Source organism: Phaenicophaeus curvirostris, chromosome 11 (genome assembly GCF_032191515.1).
Source record: "Phaenicophaeus curvirostris isolate KB17595 chromosome 11, BPBGC_Pcur_1.0, whole genome shotgun sequence".
Classification (NCBI taxonomy): domain Eukaryota; kingdom Metazoa; phylum Chordata; class Aves; order Cuculiformes; family Cuculidae; genus Phaenicophaeus; species Phaenicophaeus curvirostris.
Genome location: NC_091402.1, coordinates 18,896,319 through 18,916,587, shown reverse-complemented (window position 1 = coordinate 18,916,587; position 20,269 = coordinate 18,896,319). Strand labels below are relative to the sequence as shown.

The 20,269-nt window shown below is 35.2% G+C and overlaps 1 protein-coding gene across 16 annotated transcripts in view; it reads right to left on the bottom strand.

The window, feature by feature from the left end:
- ERC2 (ELKS/RAB6-interacting/CAST family member 2) overlaps positions 1-20,269 on the bottom strand; it is a 367,942-nt gene that overhangs the window by 214,155 nt on the left and 133,518 nt on the right. For 13 of the 16 annotated variants that reach the window (XM_069865912.1, XM_069865911.1, XM_069865914.1 and 10 more), the window contains 2 exons: positions 15,581-15,592; positions 5,613-5,748 (listed from right to left, as the gene is read on the bottom strand). In XM_069865912.1, the coding sequence (XP_069722013.1) occupies positions 5,613-5,748; positions 15,581-15,592 (148 nt within the window). The remainder of the gene's footprint in view (positions 1-5,612; positions 5,749-15,580; positions 15,593-20,269) is intronic. The other 3 variants (XM_069865913.1, XM_069865921.1, XM_069865923.1) reach the window with 1 other exon arrangement.

The following is a 20,269-nucleotide window of genomic DNA, read 5'->3' as shown; positions in this document are numbered from 1 at the left end:
TATGTAACTGTGAAAAGAAACATGACTGGGTGACATCAAGTAATATTCCTTAATAGTACTCCACTCCGCTAAAGAACAAGTGCATTTGTAAAAGCATTTCTAATTCATGCCCCTAAAATATCCACAGAAATACAAAGAATAACTCAAAACGTATTTTTGAGAATGCAATATGAAAAATTCTGCAATTTGTGCATAGGTTTGGCATTTAAGGTGCAAAGTTAACATTTTAATAGTTCACCTACATCAAACTAATAGTTTAAATTATGTTCCTTTTTCCCAATGAAAATTACGAAAGGTGTCCCAGAAAAAGAAATCTTCACTTGTATTACTGTTTATTTAGTGCCAAGACTGGGCCTTCAACAATATCCATAACCTATCAGGCTTACTCCAAGGTACATCTAGGAAAGGAGTCTTTTTCAGATGCAGAAAGCTGAGTAGACTGTTTTCTAAGGAAAAAGAGAGATGGAAAAATACAAACAGAAGTAGAGGATAAGGAAATGCTTGCTAAGGCAGCAAGGACCCTAGCTGTAACTTGAAAGAACAGATAACCATCATCTTTCTATAAAATTTACAGTACAGCACTCCAGTGTTGTTTGTTATTGAATTACCTGATTATCTTGATAATCCAGGTTAAGAAAAAAAAAAAGCTGAGTCCACTGTAAAAGAAATTTAAAACGCAAATGGCAGCATTTTTTTCTTTTTCTTCTTATATAACTATCATAGACCATTCCCAGAGCAGCGACAGACTAGTAAAACTGCCTAGTTGCTACGAAACAGTTCATGATATGTAGTCTTCTCCATCTTTCATATGCTACAGACCAATCTTCCAATCGCTCACTGGACCAAAAACTACATCAAATTCACCTGCACTAAGTACCTCATCCAGCAGCAATTCATTAACAAACATTTTTAGTATAAGTAACACACCACTTCAAAATCTTATCAGTTAACAGTTCAGTAGTAAATGGAATACTGGATTGATTAAGCCTATGTTCATTAACGGTTCTATCAGCCCTTTGGGACACACACTGCACATACCCTTCATTCCTTATGCTTCAGTTGAATTCAATAGCTTTGTTATACCTGTTTTGTAAAATACTTTGACATCTGTTTTTATATTTTTGTCCAGCTTATCAAGCCTTCAACATCAAATGTTATAGCCCATGGATAAGCTACGCATATAACAAAGAGATATAGTTTGCACAGAATTTACCTGATTACTTTTTAATTAGCTTATGCAAGAAAGCAACTTTCATTTGTGGAAATATTAAAAAGTATCAGTAACATTTTTAAGCAATGCCTAAATTGGAAAATTCTATGCTAATACGTATTTCCATTATACCAGTTTTATATTACGGGGTTAAACATCCAATATTCATCTTGTTTTGAAGACAGCTACACTAATAGGGTCAGACATTTTATTGCAATTTCACTTTGCAGAATTTCCATCTAAATCATTGTTTTTGTCACTGATTATAATTTATGTAATACAGAGTGTTTAAATACATAAGTTAGTAAAACATTAGACAAGCTATAAGTCAAAGTAAAAGTTAAAAATGAACTATACGTGGAATGCTGTATTAGACAGTCATGTGCTGAAATACTAACATCTATTATAATGAGGTTATTGATGTAGAGTTGACATACGACTTGATTTGCAGATGCCCTACTGACTAACCTTTTGCAACTATATCTCAGTGTGAACCTGTGGTAATTATTGCTGGAGAAGGAGGGTTGGTTTAACTAAACTATTTCTTTTGATGCATGTTGAATATGATTGCCCCCCGGAGACTGTAGGAGTCCCACGTGTGAGTTATTACAAATATATTGAGGGGGAGAAAAAAAGGTGTATCAGATTAAATTCTTCCTGTTTCCTATTGTTGCAGGTTTGTTTTTTCCGACAGGACCTTTTTCTTCCAGTGCCCTGCCACATATGCCCTTTTTGACTAACAAAGCACTTAGTAAAGCAGATAGTAGAAATAGCTTAATTTATCTAAACATAAAATACTTGTCAGTAATTACAGTTCACAGATTTCTAAATAATTATAGTAAAATATAAAAATTTAACATTGTTTGTAAATCAATATGTCCAGGTTAATTTATTCTTAGGTACCGAAGTCACTGAATTAACATTAGAAAATACTGAAAAAACAGTTTCTGACTTAACTGTAGAAACTGAGCAAGATGAGAACGCCAGTATTCTGCCTTTCTGATACGGGATGCTCTAGAAGTCCTGGTAACAGTGCAAAGGTTTTACAAATTATTATATGTAATGTTCTAGAATGCTGTGTACTTGCCAATCAAAAAGTAGTAAATTGGGGTAGTTCTAAGAAGAAAATTCGTATCATTTTATACATATTCATATAATGAAATATTCTTGCCAAACGGAAGGAAACAACAAATATATACAGCAGTTTTAGTGACAGTGTTTTACCCACTAGGGTTTTTTTTATATTATAATTAAATAGAAAAACACAGGAGAGAAAGCCAAGTCACTTCTGTTAGCCTGCAAATTACGACAAAGAAAAAAAATATTTAAGAGGCTGCGAGTCCAGTAGAAACTAATCTTCGAGAGTGAGGTTTTCACAGATTGTCTGTAGGGACATTTTATAACAAGAGTAGTTCGGGCTTCCGGGGATTACACTGTGCAACGAAAACTAATGTCAAAGTAAATCCCCAAAGAAAAAAATACTTCTGGTATTGATCCTCAGACCTACCAATCAACCTTCTTGCCCTCCACAGACTTTCAAATACTTCTCTTCATCTGAAACCTTTTAGAAATATTTTCTTCAACGTAATCTTAAACTACTGGCTGAAGTTCAACACACGTTTCAGCAACACATATGGAATTTATCCACAACTTATGGAACTTCCACAGGCCAAGAACGGAAAACTCCTAAAGGTTCACCCATGTTTACAATCTGAATTTATATTTATGTTATGTTAGAAATCTGAAGATAAGTACACTAGGTGTGTCTTCAACAGTCTTACATGTGTTTGAATTGATTAGTCGATTTCTGTAAGTGCGCATTTCTAATCTGGTAATCGTTTTCAAAATATTGCATTACATCATCACAGGGTAATTTATTTTTTCGATTACCTGCTGCCTAAGGTTTTTTATAGATTGGTTATAAATTTATCACAAAAGGATAGTTTTGTGGAGTCCTATTTTTTAAAAATTTCTCTTAAAATTTTATGTTCCACTACTTCAAAATCACTGCTTTAAGAAAATGCAATTCCTGCTTTTTTTCCTAGATATTTAAAAGAGGAAAAAAGTTTCCTGAACTGTGTGAAATTTATAATAAGCTAGCCATTTTGCTGAAGGTAGGGCAATTCTGAGGTTATAGTTGTTAGCTACACTCTATCTTGGCAAAACCCAGCTGTAATTAGAGAAGTAGAGAAATGCCAAAGGAAGCATCCATAAACATATCACCACTACACACAATTGTACAATCTACTGTTCTAGGTAATTTCCATTTTCTAGTAAGTAAGTTTTGCTTTATAATGCCAGTAATTTGATATGTACATGAACACTAATTTTCTTACATATCATCCAGACTTCAGCATAACTACTCAAAGATGAAGCTTTACAGTCCCCAGAGAGCCTGTAGTTTGAAAACAGATGAGCAATTCTGCTCATCAGAGCTAGACCACATTCTGAGTTTCATGCATGCACATTGTGGAAATCAGAAAGGAATTAGGTAAAAGGCAAAATCCAAATCTTATTTCCATCTTCTCGCACAAAATTATCAGCCTTCTGAAGACATAAACATACGGAATCCTCTAAACGCTGGAAGCATTCCAGAAAGGTAAAGATCTACCTGCAGATGCATGCTTATACTGAAATTCACATTTAATACAATAGTTTATGATTTCAACTTCTTTTGATTTTTCTCACTACATATGTATTTTAGCACTAATAAATACAAAGCTGTGTATTTATGCAATGAATTCTCTCCTGCCTTATGTCAGCTACACACACTAATGCCTGTCTGCATAACAGTCACAACTGTTTCCTCTGCCTCTGAACTGGTCACACAGCTCTGTTCATTTTTATTTGCAAGACTTCATCTCATTGTCTAGCTTCCTCTTTATATTAGTATTATAGTTTCGAAGTCTTTGACACAATGCAGTATGAAACACACCACGTTAAGAGGAAAACCATCATAAATTCATGTCAGGTATTTCTCTTGTTTAGGCCATATTTCTGTTTTATTCTAAAAGACACAGACATAACACGCAGCAACGTCCTATGTCTTCAGTATATTTTGTATTCTATGATTCTATGTATTTTGAATCTATGATTCTATGATTTTTGGACTCAGTATAGATATGATTCCATAAGATCCAAACCCTTATTAAACTGAGACTTTAAATTCACAAAAATTATAATCAGACAAAAGCATATATTTTATTTCCTTTGAGACAATGTAATGAGACATATGGGAATATTATTATATGCACATTCTTATTGTTTACTGTAGAGATAAGAAAGGACTTTGTTGTTGTTATAGTTTGAAAATCAGAATCAAAACCAAACCCACTCAAGTTCTCAATGTTTTGCAAATGTTTTCTTTCCCAATTCCATTGAGGTAATACTGCTACTGGAACAAACATGTTCTATAGAAGAATCAAGAAAAAACACATCTCAGGAATTAAACATGTGTCACAAACAGCATTTCAAGATCCTGCAAGAAGACTTGAGGAATTATGCACAACTTTATGACGTGATACCTGTATATTTCTTAGCTCAGCATTTCTCAAAAAGTCTTGTCTTTTTACGACAGACAAAAAGAGAGAAAAGCGAAGGCATGTTAGATACATCACTCTCAAAAAATTTCATGATAAAGCATTCAAGAGCCATCTCTCCTGCTGTGATGCTTTATTTAATATATGACCATCACTTTTGGCAAGATTTGCACAGGTCTGCCCTTGATTTGTGGAAGGAAAAAGCAGAAAACCTCACAACTATTCTTCATTCCCAAGAATTAACCTGCAGTCTGGCTCCCTGGTGTTTCCAGTTTTACAGTGATCCCAAAACCACACCTGAAGTATCACTCACAACCTAGCCGATAGCTGAGAGAGAACAAAGTGAATTCCCTCCCCAGGCATCCCAGGGCACTCTCCATCACAGCAATGTCCCTAGAATGCTGTGAGATAGGGCTGAGATGCAAACTCAACCCACAAGCACTGATGCTAGGAGATGAACCAGCTTCGAGAGGCTTTTCTTTGAAAAGACAGTGAAAAGTGTCACAAATATATACGATGCTACAAAGCCTCAGAAGCTTTTACAAGCTACTAAATCTTCAAAGAGCCTAGAGACATCTGAACTTCTTCAAACCTACCAGAAAGCAAGTGGACAGCTGAGTGGCTCGAGCCTCAGCCCCGACCTGAGCTGTACAAAGTGGATGGCACATTTTTACCCTTTGAGGCTCATTGCTTCAGTTTGCCCTGAGTGACTCCTTGAACAGTCCACAGAAATTATACTAGCTTTCTTATAACATCCTTTCCAGTACTTCTGTAAAAAGGATTGAGACTTGGCTGGAGTAAATGTAATTTGACTAGTCTCATTGCACTTCATTTGTCAAAAAACAATTGAAAAACAAACTCACTTGTAAATGTTGAGCGTTGTCAGTCATATTGTCCTCTCGCCTACGAACTTCTTCCAACAACTGTGCATTCTTCTTTTTCTCCATTTGCTGATTGTGTTTCAGATTGGCAACCTTCTTGTTTTGGTCCTTCATATGTCTAAGAATTGTACACACATACACATTAGTGATAATGACTGCAATTGCTTCTTTTTCTTTATAAATTAACTCATGACTATGACACAGGACATCAACTCTCCAACAGATACAAGTATTCCACTTATCAGATATAAACAATAAAACTTCATCCTGTTGTCAAGCTGGCGTATCAAAATGGCTTTAACATCATCAGATGATACAATGGTAAAGAAATTATTTGGCTTACAAGATTTTTCTTTTTTATCATCTGGGCACAAATACTCATACATGTTCAAAGCACTATGCCGAAAACCTGCTCTTGTAACAGCAGGAGATTATCCAACAATCCTTACACACTTGGAGTTCAGGAGCAATTTTAATGGGTGCTTTAAATAGCATTAATTTCAAAGGAAGCAGAAAGTGAAGGTGATGAATAATGTATGTTGTGAACTTCTATTTTTGAAAACCTGGACAATAAATACAAAATTTCTGAAGATTGAAGTGCGATGGGGTAAAAGGTCAGGGCATAGATATGTCACAAAGAATAAAGGTTACCTTTCCAAATAGCTTTGTACATAAAGAAAAACCCCACATTGCTATCTTTTTTAATAATGAGACTTTCTACACAGGATCGTCACATATAAAATTATTAGTAACTTCTAATGACAATGAAACCTTTACCAGAATTACATACTTGCTTTTGTTAAGACTGTACTCCAGTAAAAAAACATATATTTTTGGAATTGTTTCAACTTTTAATTCTTTTGCTGTGGATATTTATGAGGAATTTTCCTGATTCTTTTTCTTAAAAGGATATATGCTAGTTAAGAAGGCAATCTAATTTTTCCTGGCAGGCACTAAAAAAAATATCCCTGCAGTAATGCTTTCTACCCGCTTGGATTCTTAGATATTATTTTCCCAACTTTCTTTGACTTTGAGGAATTTGCTCCCTTTTATCTATATAAAAATAGAGTCATGTGCAAATTCCTAATGAGATCTACTCACTAATCCTATTTTGGGAAATGAAGAGAATATTATTCAATGCCCAAGAGGATCACTGAAAATGACTCTGTTGCTTTCGCTTCAGAAATTTCAGTGGAAAAAAACATTATAGAATACATTTCTAGCACTGATTTTATGATGCAAGTGGAACTAGGTAGGCCTAAGCAGAATAAAGCTAAAATTAATATTAGAAAGAACTACTTTAAAAACGCCATATAAAAATGTGGCATTCAGATGAGACTTTGGTGGTGTAATACGACTCTGCACTGTTAAAATACACAACGGTTTGCAATCTAATGATGAGTAAATGATAAATTAATTTATATTTAATCTCTAAGAAGTTTCATTTTATGCCAATGCTAACTGGCTTCTTTCATCCTCATTCCCTCCCACCACTTCCCATTTCAGTTTCTGTCTAATGCCACACTGAAAAGTAGAACATGGTAAAGCTGCAAAGGAAAACATCTGGTGCCTGTGATATGCAAAATATTGGAGGGAAGGAAATAAAGAAAAGCTGTGTCATAGCCTCTTTTTCTTCCACAACTGACTATGTGCCTATGGAAATGAAAAGAAAATGCTACAGTTACAGAGCTAGCTGAATAGATTTCTTTTAGGCCTGCATAAAAGCTACTGGAGGAGTGCAATAGAGGAAATAAACACAAGAACGCATTCACCACCATTTTTAACCCCCTAACAGCAAATACATCAAATATAGTCCTCGCTCCAGTATATTTTTGGGGCATGCTTGCTCTGGCATGTTTTCACATGGCTCTGATTGTAAAATGCCTTTGAATAAAACAAAAGATTAGGATAAGTGAAAATTATGCACGAGAAACAGAAAAATACTTGGGAACAGTATACAATCAGCACAAAATATCATATGCAATTACCATATAGAATATAAACTATCTACCCAGTTTACTAGTAGCCATGCTGATATGCATAGCTGAGTCTACATTATTCTTTATCATGACATATTAGTTTCACGTGTTCTGCTACACTGTTTCAATTTAAAGCTATAAGAACACAAAATTCATTAGAAAAATAAAGCAAATAAATCATTATTGACACAATATATGCCCTCAAAATCTGAAATATATCCTGTTGGGCCAGTAGATTTTATCTTACCACCAGACATTAATCATATTCGGGTACTAAAATATATGCAAAAGTACTCTTTATGTGATAGTGTAACTGCCCCAAAGCAGCGAGATGAAATCTACTTCTCTAGAAACGACCTTTCTGTAATCAAACTTTGAGTTTATGAATTTTTTAAACCTAGATCAAGCCATTGCTCTGAATTGTTAATACACAGTAGCACTGCACCTACACTACTCCAGTAAAAATCAACCGGTCGTAATTCCCCATTCCTCTTCCTAAATCTTCCTGATCTGGGATAATTTTCAATAATCTTTCTCAACAAGTAGAACTCTACACAGCCATTAATTTCCACCTAAATTGGACACTAGACTTAAAATCAGGTACCTAAACCACAACAATGTCTACGTCTGTCTTCGCCATCATTCAACACCTCACCTTTTTTTTCAGAAAAATGGCCTTAGACCACAAAGAATGGACTGTAGCAGTTCAGATTTCTGATACTACTGAATAACCATCAAAACTATGACTTCTCAAGTACACTTCGCAGTCTGAAAATGATGGTTGAAGGGAAAAGACAAAACACTCTTACACAGCCCTATAGGCTTGTCTCTATGCAGGCTGAACCAAAGAACCTGAAGTCCCTTAATCCTGCTGTGCAAAGAGCAAGATGTCCTTACATCAATTACACTAGCTGTTCATTCTATTTAGTTTTTTAACTGAAATGTCTTTGTAACAAATAGACATCAGTAGCATGGAGACCCAGACCCTTGTTCAGCAGAAAGACAAACATCAAAACAGTTGAACTTAGTTCTTGCTAGTATGAATATCACTAATTATCATGACTACGTTTAACCATGTTCATTTGTGGTTTTTTTCTTGTTCTTCTGGAACAGCATACAAATTAATCTCATAGTTCTAACCACAGCACACTTAATTCCTTCAGTCCAATGTTTTAAGACAAAAAATAACTTTTTCTTTTTTTTGCATATACATATGAGTATCTTCCAGATTTCATTTTACAGTAGTGTGTATCTGCTGTCTAAAATCCAATGCTTTCATCTCCGATAGCTATAGAAAACCACACTATTTCACTGAATTCCTAGCCCTAATTAGCCATCTGGGTACCTTGGTTAAAAAGTTGGTAATGTCAGCCAAAAATAAGTGTTACATGCTTAGCATAGCCTTTACTCTATTTCATAAAGATTTTTTTTTCTTCAAAGCACTCAGAAAATGCAGACATGCAAAACACTCCCAAGAGCAAAATCTGTACCATTTTCTAGAGGAATACATCTCTTTAACAATTTTCACCGCATTAAACAGCATTACAGGGGGACTAGTTGTCTCAAAGTCAATCAAAAAATTCTCCAGCATGCTAGGAACCTGTACTCCTCAACATATAAAACAGAGTGCAATAAAAGAAAATGTAAAAAATAGATTTTTAAAAGTTAATTCAGTACACATATTTTAAATAATCAAATGCCTTCATCTATTTTTCTAGGTATGCACTGGATGGAATGTTACCAATATCATTACTTGAAAAAATTCTCTTTTTCCTTTATAAAGAGTCAACACCTTTACAAACAACCCATGTATGTAAATCCATGTAATAAAACAAATCTTAACATTTTACGAGGTACTCAGGAACTCAGTAGCTAGTCATGCAGAAGACCTGATCCTGTAAATCCTGTCCATGTGAATGTCCATTCTGAGCTACATTACTTCATTAAGACTCAGCAGAAGTATTTCCAACAGTTCAACTCTCATTGTCTTAAAACTGACAATATACACAGGTTCCTATTGAATTTCTTGAGACAAGACTAAAACAAAAGCATAAAGGCAATCCTTTAAAATTCTTTCAAAACTCCAATGAAGCCCACAGGATAGAATTTCCAAGTGAAGTTAAGTATTGTTTCTGGAATTTTCCTAGAATACGAATGTATTTGCTACTACCAATCTGCAGAACTCAAAAAAAAGAAAAATCAAAATCCAAAAAAAAAGGTGGGTTAGACTCTAGCAAACTGTGCACATCAGAAGAGAGGTTAAGAGGGTTACTGACAGACGCGTTCCTGATAAAAAAATGCAAGGACACTGTATATTCACTTACAACCCATAAATGGACTTTTCTGGGGAAAACAGGTATTATCAAGATAAGAAAACCTATATCCGTGACAGACTGAAATTTTCATATGACAGAGAAAACATAACATACCTCAAAAACCCATTTTTTTCCTAAAAGACAGATGTCATGCTTCATTGCTTAATTTATTTAAAAAGTTAAGACTCTAGGCACCTTAAGATTTATGATAATAAAGGCCAGTATTCTCTTATACATGTAAGAGAATATAATCACAAGACATTAACATTGTTATCTCCTGCTGAAGAGTCCTTGGTCTTCTTTCTGCCATTCTCCTGACGATCTACGGCAAACTCCATGCCACATTTCATAATCCACCTACTCACCAGGACAACTGAGAAGCACCCACTGCGTTCTCTATGTTTATTAAAGGATGGGAATCAAAATGACCAGCACAAACAAGGGCCAAAAACCCACTAATTTAAAAATCTCCAAAGAATCCGATTCCCACACAGACATTTCTCCAGTTGAATGCAAAAAAAAAAAAAAAAAACTAAACAGGTAAGATAAATGAGTTTTAGTACACTCAACGTTATTATATTCCCAGCTCCTGTTACCAATGGATTACATATCTATTTCTGTTTCACTCAAAGAAGCAAGCTTGCAGCCCACACAGATCTATAGGTCTCAAAACACAAGAAGATTCTATAGTGGGTTAAAAAAAGAAGCAACCTATTCAAATAATCCTCTGCCACTCCTTTTAAAACTCATTACTTCAAACACTGAAGCCTGGTTTAAGATTTCTTAATACTCAGGTTATGACAGCACTTCAGTGTGACAAATATTTTGCCTCCAAATGCACCACAAAAAGATACTGTTGACTTGAGAGAACCAACAACTCTATCTGGTAGAAATAAATTGAGTGTCACAGAAGTCACCAAAACATTTCTCACTCAAAGACAAAAAAAAAGTGGGACGAAGGGTTTACCTAACCCAAAATCTGGGAAGTCTTCCAAAATCTTTGTTTAAGGAGTGTTTAGTCTGACACAGTTCCCTCCAAAGCCCCAGAGAGATGCTAGAAATACCCACAAGAGGATAATGCATGAATGAAAAAGACTTACTAAAATCCTGTTCCAAACTACGGTTCATATCACTTTGTTTCCACACATATCTGCACTGCAGCCACTGAAACTCTAACAAACTGAATTGCACTACTGTCTTTCTGATAACACTTTATGTGAACGTGAGTCTTATGCTACGGATTTCACACATCTGTCACACATCTTTTGTACACCACGAGTTGCTCTGCATTTTCTTCTGATGTTGTTCTTTTTAAAATTAAGAAAAATACTGCCGATGACAGACAAGAAGGATATTTGATCTGATTTAATACAACTGCTTGCCTAGCTCTTTTATTAATTGATACCATTAGCGATAACTGTAACCAGTAACTGGATATAGTTTGTTGCCTGAATTTCAAGCCAGAGTTGCAGTCCTGCTGCTGCTTCCTCAAGTCTTTTCCAGCTGTTGTCCATGTAGGCTTTTTTTCTTAGTAGGAAATAACAAAAATAATCTGAACAATCAAAAAGTAAAAAGAAAAATCAAAAAAAGCCTCCTGATCCTGTCCAGTTATTCTCCCCATGCAACTGTTTCACAGCACGCCCAGCTCAGCCTGACGCTAATTGGGATCAAACATCCTCTGCTGCACTTCAAGCTTCATTGCAATTTCCTTCTGAATCAAACCTTTCAACTGCAACTCTTGGCTCAACCTAGTAGTTCACAGGATCAATCCAGTCATTATCATTCAAGACATAAATCAAACTTTCCAAGCTTTCCATACTTTTGCAGCAATCCTTTCAGACCTCCAAATACCGCCTGTACATTTTGTACGATTTCTCGTTTTGACATAGTAACTTCCCCTTAGAAATTCAGATGAGAACATTTCAATCCAGGATCAATCATCTTGTCCAGTCATATTGCTCCTGCATTATCTAAGCGAACAATGTGAGAGGAAGTGGTTTCACCAACAGCCCGATTCCTAAATTTAGTTCCCCCTGTCTCTTTTCAGTCACAGCTTTTTGAGGGTAAGCTGTGCTATCTCACGATGATTCTCCCCACACACCCCTCCTCTGCACACAGGGAACCCTGACAGTCCTGGACCCAGGCAGTCACCAGCCTCCCCAGAGGAGCTGTTGCTGCCTTATTCACACATTCAAGAGGGAAAGAAATATGCTCTGCGGATCTTCTGCCTGGGGAAAACTAGCAGAAGCATCAGGTCTACAGAACCATAGGAAATAGTGCTCCGTCTTGAAATTAGTAACTGTGAAATGGAGTAACAATTCCTTCAGCTTTCTTCCCCACACAGAACTGTGGTATCAAGTCCAACCCAGTTCAAAGTGGATAATTTTCATTCAGAGACCTAAGGCTTTCTCCCCTCTTGTATTCCGTTTATGCTGCATATTCATGTACTTCCGCAAAGTATTTACACTCCAAATCAAAACAAAAATCCCTACATCACTAAAAAATTGCAAAATATCCTTCCTTATTTAAATAATCTGTTTATAGTTGTCTCAGAAATTATTGTTTTAACCTCTGCATGCCTTTAAGCAAGCTGAAAGGGCAATGTATAGAACTGAGCAGACAGATAAAAATAACAACAGTTCATTATCCTGTCCCAGGTATCTGTTCGTATCTTTTCATTGTTTATCATTATGATTTCTATTTATTTTGGAATATATTAATATTTGACTTTAAAACAAAAAAAAAGCAGAATTCCAAGGAAATAAATTTTCTACTTTACTATTAAATAAAATGAAATGTAAATGTACATAAATTCAAAACCACACATTTAATCAGATAAATCTAAATCTCTTCTCAAATCTTCAATGTCTTTCAAAATTTTTATATGTTTAAATGTTCACAATGCTAAAACATTGATTCTGTATGTGTAGCAAACAGACTAAAGCAGAAAGACATGACAACAATCTGCCCGTTATCCAATGTGACAACTATGTTTCTCACTCAGAATAACCAGTCTCTCAGAAGAGTAATGTATATCACAGATTCTCTCAGTTTTCATTAGTACACTATCTCGGTTCTCCAGGGAAATTATCTTTGAACAACATATCACTCTGCCCTTGGAACCATCAAACTGACATTTGACAAAACTGTGGAAGGCTCATAAGTTAAATTTAAAACTCCGTTTAACCTTGCCTTACACATCTCATCGAGCTCTAGCCTCCCACGGAAACAATTAGACCAACAGCAGAGGTTGGTGGGAAAATTTCTAGTGCTAGTCAGTATATTAGACACAGAAAAAATATCCACCCGTTTCTGCAAACAGAAAAGTTTGGGGAGTATATAACTGTCCGTAACCTGGATTAATAAAGTAAATAAAAAGTGAAATTTACTATACTGATTCTTGTGCTCAGAACATTTTTTATTGTATAGGTAGATGCACATGGCAGGGGGTGGGGAGATATGCCAAAGTATTCCATTCTCCTTTGCTATCAGTATCAATAGTCCATCGTGTTATGAAACAGACCCAGCATTTTTCTAATCATTCTAACCCCATATAAATATGGATGAATAAAAACACAGCTAAGAACAGTGATTAGTAGAAATTAAATAAGCTGATAAATCTATCTCTTAAATTAAGTTTTGACCTTAATGATGATTTAAGCCGCAAAAAATTTAACACTTCACTGAAATCCCACAATAAACTCTAATCATACACTACAACTTATCTGGGACACTAGGCATGAAAGTTGGCAGGGTTATGAGGACAGTTTGCTTCAGCAGTCAGTCAGTTTTTTAGGTCAATAAAACATAACAGAAATTGTACCTCGAACTGCTGAACAAACGTTTCTGCATACCAATCATTAAATTCCAGTGAAATCAACCATAATGACAACCGCATAGCGTAATACCTTTCTTTAAGCTCTCTCTGACTAGAGAGATTTTCTGTCAATGTTGAGCATGTTGTGATAGAAATGCTAGAGTGGACACATTCAGACATAATTTCATCATAGCCAAATCCAGAGTAAATGCATTTAATTCATCTCTGGAAGAAAGAAAGCTTCTGAAAAAAAATTGATTAAGTATTTTATAATTCAGGTGTAATAACTATCCATTCAAGCACAATAAAATGTGTTTGTAGTAGAAAGGCAATAAAAAGAAAACATTTATTTGATTAATTACTGCAATCAATAAAGCCTCACATTTCAGAAACAACTTTTTCCAAGTGGAAAATAACTTGCAATCATGATGTGCATTGAAGCACATCAAGAAAAAAATCTCATCAATTGCTCCATAATGAGTCACTCAGTTCAAAGGCATCCATGTCAGAAACTTTTCTCACATCTGAACTGTGCTTGGTTTTGAGACCAAGATACAAAAACTCCCTAAACTGGCAAGCTCTGATTCTATATGAATAGAGAACAGTGCTGTGCAGAAAGTATTAACTGACAAAAATTCTGAAAACTTTGCATATGAACAAATTAAAAAGGCAGATTAGCTATTTGGCATAATTCTAGATGAACATGCTACATGGCAACCAGATACCTGGAACATATCTGCAACTGCAAAACTTTGTAACTGAAATCCACCTGGGAAGTCTTTGCAGTATGCACCCTCCTTTATGCTCTAGTCCAACAGATCTGTGAAGAAGTAAACACTTTGTACCTTGATAACACTTGAAAACTAGGTCTGTTCCTGCCTAAGCTTCTTCAGTACAGGGGACAAAACTTTATCCAAACTTCAGTTACCAATTTCATAAATTGAAAACTACCTGATGAGCTTAAGAGTACAGAACTATCTTAAATACCTGTCACAGGAAAAGAAATTAATAGAGAAAGGAAGAAGTAGATGAACCTGTAGTCTAAACTACAAAGTTACTCATTTCTAAAGTACCAAGTAGATGTTTTAGGACTTCACTAATTTACAGCCATTCATAAGCATGAAAATGACAAGTTAACATCAAGGCCCACTAGAAGAAAAAAAAAACATTGACTACCTCAATTTTCACTTTCAATAAGTACCACAATATGTAATAATACTTGCTAAGATTATTCAAGAAAAGTGCACAAGCATAAATGTTAGCTAAAACACCTCCCTTGGAGTTATGTGGTGGGTCAGAACCTGGCCAGCAAAGGAAGATAAAAATTTCTGAATCAGAAGCTGAACCACTCCAAATCACCCTATTATGCTTGCAATAAACCTAAGTGGTGATGAAGAAGTATTAAGAAAAATCTCTGATCTTAAGTACAAATCTCTCTGTCTACTATTGTTATTGTAGAACTCATTACCTACTGGGTTGGGTTGTCTACCAAAAAGTTATTCCCAATGTCAAACTCCCTAAACAAAGATAATAAAAGTAAAGTGAAAGAAGAAAAAAATCTTCACACAGGACAACATATGAATTGAATATGTTGTTAATAAACTTTTTTTCTTACAAACTTTTGATGAAAGCATTCATTTATTATTAAAGTTTCTGATCTAGAAATGGAATGACCAAAAACTTCATAATAGGGACAGGCTGAATAAAAACAAAACTAAAAGAAAGAAAAAAACAAACAGAGGTTATTGATATGGAAACAAAATGGGCAAATAAATGAAGCATCAATGAAAATCTTCATTGTGGTAGGAGCAATTAAATAGGAGAGCAGAAAATACTGACCTGGAAGTCAAGCTGGTTGGAGTAGGGATGAAAGCAGCGGTTTGGAGAAAAACAGATAGGGAAAAAGACAGCAAAAGAGAATAAAGGGAGGAATAAATTAGTTCTTTAAAAATATAACAAGCAGATGTTATATCAGCAGATTTTATTCAAAATAAGAAAAGGAAAAGGAAGGGAAGGGAAAGCAAGATAAAATAAAATTTCTGTAGCAATATATCCTTGCTGTACACTGAATAAAACGGAAATAGTAAAGTATAATGGAATCTTATAATTTGCAGATTGTGGAAAACGATCCATATTTATAACCATCCAACATCCTTTACCAGACAGGTTAGTTCATAGCCCATTCTCTTAACGGAGGTAGGTAACGCTCGCGCTGTTCTCTCTCTTCTTCATAGCCTTTGCCCAAACTCTTTCTGTGTACTCAAGCTAAAAAAAAAAACTGGGTCCTAAACTGCACTTTTTGGCTTGATAGGCCATTTGGTCTCTTCATTAAGGGCACTCAAAGCAATTGACAACAGGGAATTTTTAAATATGGATCTGGCTGAGAAAGTCATTATCAATATAGTTCTTTTCCTCCAAATACACTACTTTTCTGTGTGGAATTTGTTGTCCCATTAAATGAGGTTCCAGAACACAGCCAGAATGTCGTTTATAATGTCAGAATCCATAAGCAAGTGCAGCCTTCCTGCTCCTTTTTCATCCTGTTTAACACATGCCCATAGTGTCCTTTTTTCTCCCAGTCCTTCCAACTTAATCCGAGGACACATCGTAGCCAACTGGATACCTCCATTTCTTGCATTCTGAGAAAACGTTGTTACAGTTCTCCTCCCTAAGAAACCATTCAGCATAAGCAATATGTTTGCATAGATATTTATGGAATGTTAAGTAAGGTAAAGGTAACACAAATGCGACACACACACAGGTCGCTAGCAGCAAACCATTCCTGTAAGAACACAAGACTGTGAGAAATAATCTGTTTCAGAGACTGAATTTGTGCACACAATTGCTGGCAGACACACAGCATAATCAGGTTCATAGATTTATCAAGCTGCATCTTAAAACCACTTACGTTTCTCATTCCCTTTGATCCTTTCAGAAAGCTGGTCCAGCACCTTCATTCCTCTCAGAATCGGAAAAGTTTTTCTTCCTTTCTTTTTCTTTTCAGTCTAAATTTATTAACGGATAATTTATATCCACTGTGTTATGTGCCAACAATTTATTTCTTAAATCACTCTTCTGTCACTGCAGTGCTTACCTCTTCACATATTTATAGAGAAGCATCCCTACTGCGCCTTTGTTTTGCCAGAGAAACAAACCACTGTTCTTTAGACTCCTCCTGTGACACGAGCACTCCTTTCTCATAATTATCCTACCAGCCCTCTCCGCACCTGTTTCCAGTTTTAATTCAACCTCAAATATGACTGATGAGAAGTATACAGCAGTGTTCCACGTGAAGTCTTGCTAGGGCTCGATGATGTTAATACCTTTCTATCCCTACTGCAAACATTTATTCTGACATATCAGGATTCACACCTCATTATTTGGATGCCTATTTCATTATTTCGTATGGCTTATAACGACACTGCCATAAGCAAATCCAGCCAATCTTTTTCTTCCTGAATAGTATCAAGTATTACCCCTAGCTTATAGCAGGCAGTATTACCAGTCCTAACTTCACAATCATGCATTTTGTGCTATGGTATTTCACTTAATTTCGTGATTCAAACTCCCTAGCGTATTTCATAAATATACTTTTTATTCTAACACCATTAATAAAAGCATTAAATAATATACTCCTTCTATCCTGACAGTTCCTATTCAGCTGCAGTTACCTCCCCTTGGCTAGGCCCTTCATATTAAAATTTAAGCTGATCATTATCGTACCCAGTTTTATTTACATTATCTCTCCCTCCCCAAAAAGACAACCCCAAATAAAAAAATCCACACCACATCTCCTTCATCAAGAAAACCAGACAAAGCCATGAAACTAAGTTTAACAGAGGTACATAACGCTAAGATATACTGCATTTAATTTTGACCTGCTCTCATCATAAGCAGAAAAATAGTGAAAGATGTAATAAAAGTCATCAAAAAGCTTTAATATAAGAGGAGGAATTGGTTCTCCTATGTAGTAATAAGAAGTTATAAGATGAAAAATCAATATAGATGAAGTAATTTAAGAAACATACCAACATGTTTGTATATATGAGGCATAATATAAATCATTAATCTTAAGTGATGCAACTCATAAGTGTGTTTCTGAGGCAAGAGAATCACATTAAAACCAAAAGAATTACCATTTGTATGAAGCCTTCAGGTATATAAAACAAAGTTCCTCTGCTAAATAGCACCCACTTATAAATTTAATTGCCTATATCTTGAAGCAGATATTTCTACCCTTGATTATTTGCTACTTTGTATCAATACTTTCCAACAAATAGTAGAAAATTTATATTAATTATCTTACTTTAATTCTTCATTTAACTTGTAAATGATAACATTATTGCAAACATTTTTATTGGGAATTTATGTTGCAATTATCTTGCAATGTAATGAAGTTGGCAAAGCAGCGAACATGGATCCCAGCAAGCTTCTAACCAACAAATACATTTCAAAAGACCATTCATTTTCCTACGAAAACCCCAGAGAAGCCCTTCTTTGGAGGCTTTGGAGAAAAAGTAAGGAGAGAAAAATGCAACATAGAGCACATTATGCAAATTACATAACAGTGAGACAAGAAGGAAAGAACATTTTCAAACATGCTTCCCAAAGTTGCAATCATTTTCACAATGCTTTCTTCCCATAAAGTAGGTAAACTGAGCTTTGACTCCACCTCTTCCCTTCAATAATAAGCCAATCAAGTAGTCTTTACAAGCAGAAAAATTAGTAGCACATCATTAAATGTTGCAGCGACTCACACTCCATCTAACCTCCTAAAAAGGGGAATTTCAACATCAAAGTTCCCTCTCTAGGGACACCAACAGGTGGCACAGTTATATACACATTTAGATCTTTAGGCCAATATTTTTAGAAAATAAGGAAAAGGCTACATTTTAGAGAAACCAAAGGTACACTTGATTAGATATCCACTCCCTAAAAATATTTTCCTATTACACCTTTATATTGCTAGCAGATTGCTAGCCTTATTGTACCAATCAATGAATTTGTGCCTTTGCTTATGCATGTTGGAAAGTAGCTTTAAGACTCCATGACCATGTAAAGACAGTAACTTCTGTTGATTAAATCCATAATAGATAACGTTTATGTAAATCCCTTTTTTCCACATTTACCACAATTAACTTATCGTAAGCGTTAGAGAAGCATTAAAGGTTCATAGGAAAGCTTAACTACTTCATCACATTCAAAGTACAGTATATCCTGTTCAAAAAGTCTGTACTGCCTCAGTGGTACCAAATTTTCTGAAAAAACAGTTCAGGATCAATGCCCTCATCAAGAACAACAGAATAGGAACTGGTGTCCCAAACTGATAAAATTGCATTGAATTTAAAAAAAAATTAATTACTAGCTTCCTCTGGTATCTACTTGACAACTTCAAATCAATGCAAACATTCTAAACACCTCCTGATATACTGAGAGAGGTAACTACTAATTAAAAGCATCCTCCGGTAAACACTCAGTTTTATTTCAATTACAAATCTTTTTTCACTCTAAATCTGACGTCTTGGTTCTCATGACACTTTGATTGATAGCTATATAGATTGATAGCTATTATTCATTATTATAATTAAAACTCTGCCAAATGTCTGCAGAGAAAGACAAGATTTGGCAACAGATAACCATGAAGGTTGGTAAGTCATCATCAGTAAAAGATATTCTACATATCTCCCTTTCCAAGCTGGTTGTTATCCTCCCCCTGAGGTAAGCAACATTTCTGGCAGAACTTTTTCTCTTTCATGGTAATTCTTGCTAAAAGGACAGAGCAGTGCTCTGTCTTGACTGGAACTATGCCAAATAATCAAAAAACTTCTGTTTTGGAACCATAAAGCACTTTTCTTCTGACTTGATCACTCAAAAACAACTTTATAAAATACTTCAAAACATAAGATTCCCTCTTTTATTTACCTAAGAGTGGCTAAGTACAGGAAGGGAACAAAGAAATCAGATCCACATAAATTAATTACCACTCAAATAGACTGCAGCATATCACATGGGAGAAATATCCAAGAATCATTTAATTATTAAGTGTACAAGACAAACTGATCACGGAGCTTCCTTGTTTGCATTAAGGAAAGACTATACAACCTTTCCAGAAGTAAGACAAACACTGCCTGATCAACATCAGCAAATACTCATTCACATCGGAGAACATCTACAGAACCACTGAGAAATAGTAACAACTATTATTAAATAGTCATGAGACTGGTCAGAAATACCTACTGATACTTTTCAGAATCTCTGAGAATTATTAATGCTATTCACACTGAAGAAACATCTTTAGGGACAGTTCCAATTTACCAGCTACTAAAAAGCAAGGTTGTTCTCCCTAGCAGGTTTTCTGGAAGGGCTGCTGTCATTAAATTGCCTATGGCTTTTCCTACATGAGTTCCTTTTTTGGAGACTACTAAAAGAGTGGAAACCTTAAATTGTTCTAAAGTCAGCACACAGGAGATGCAGCTCTCAGCTAGACATTTTTTTCATTTCCAGTTCAATTTTACAAGACATAGCAAA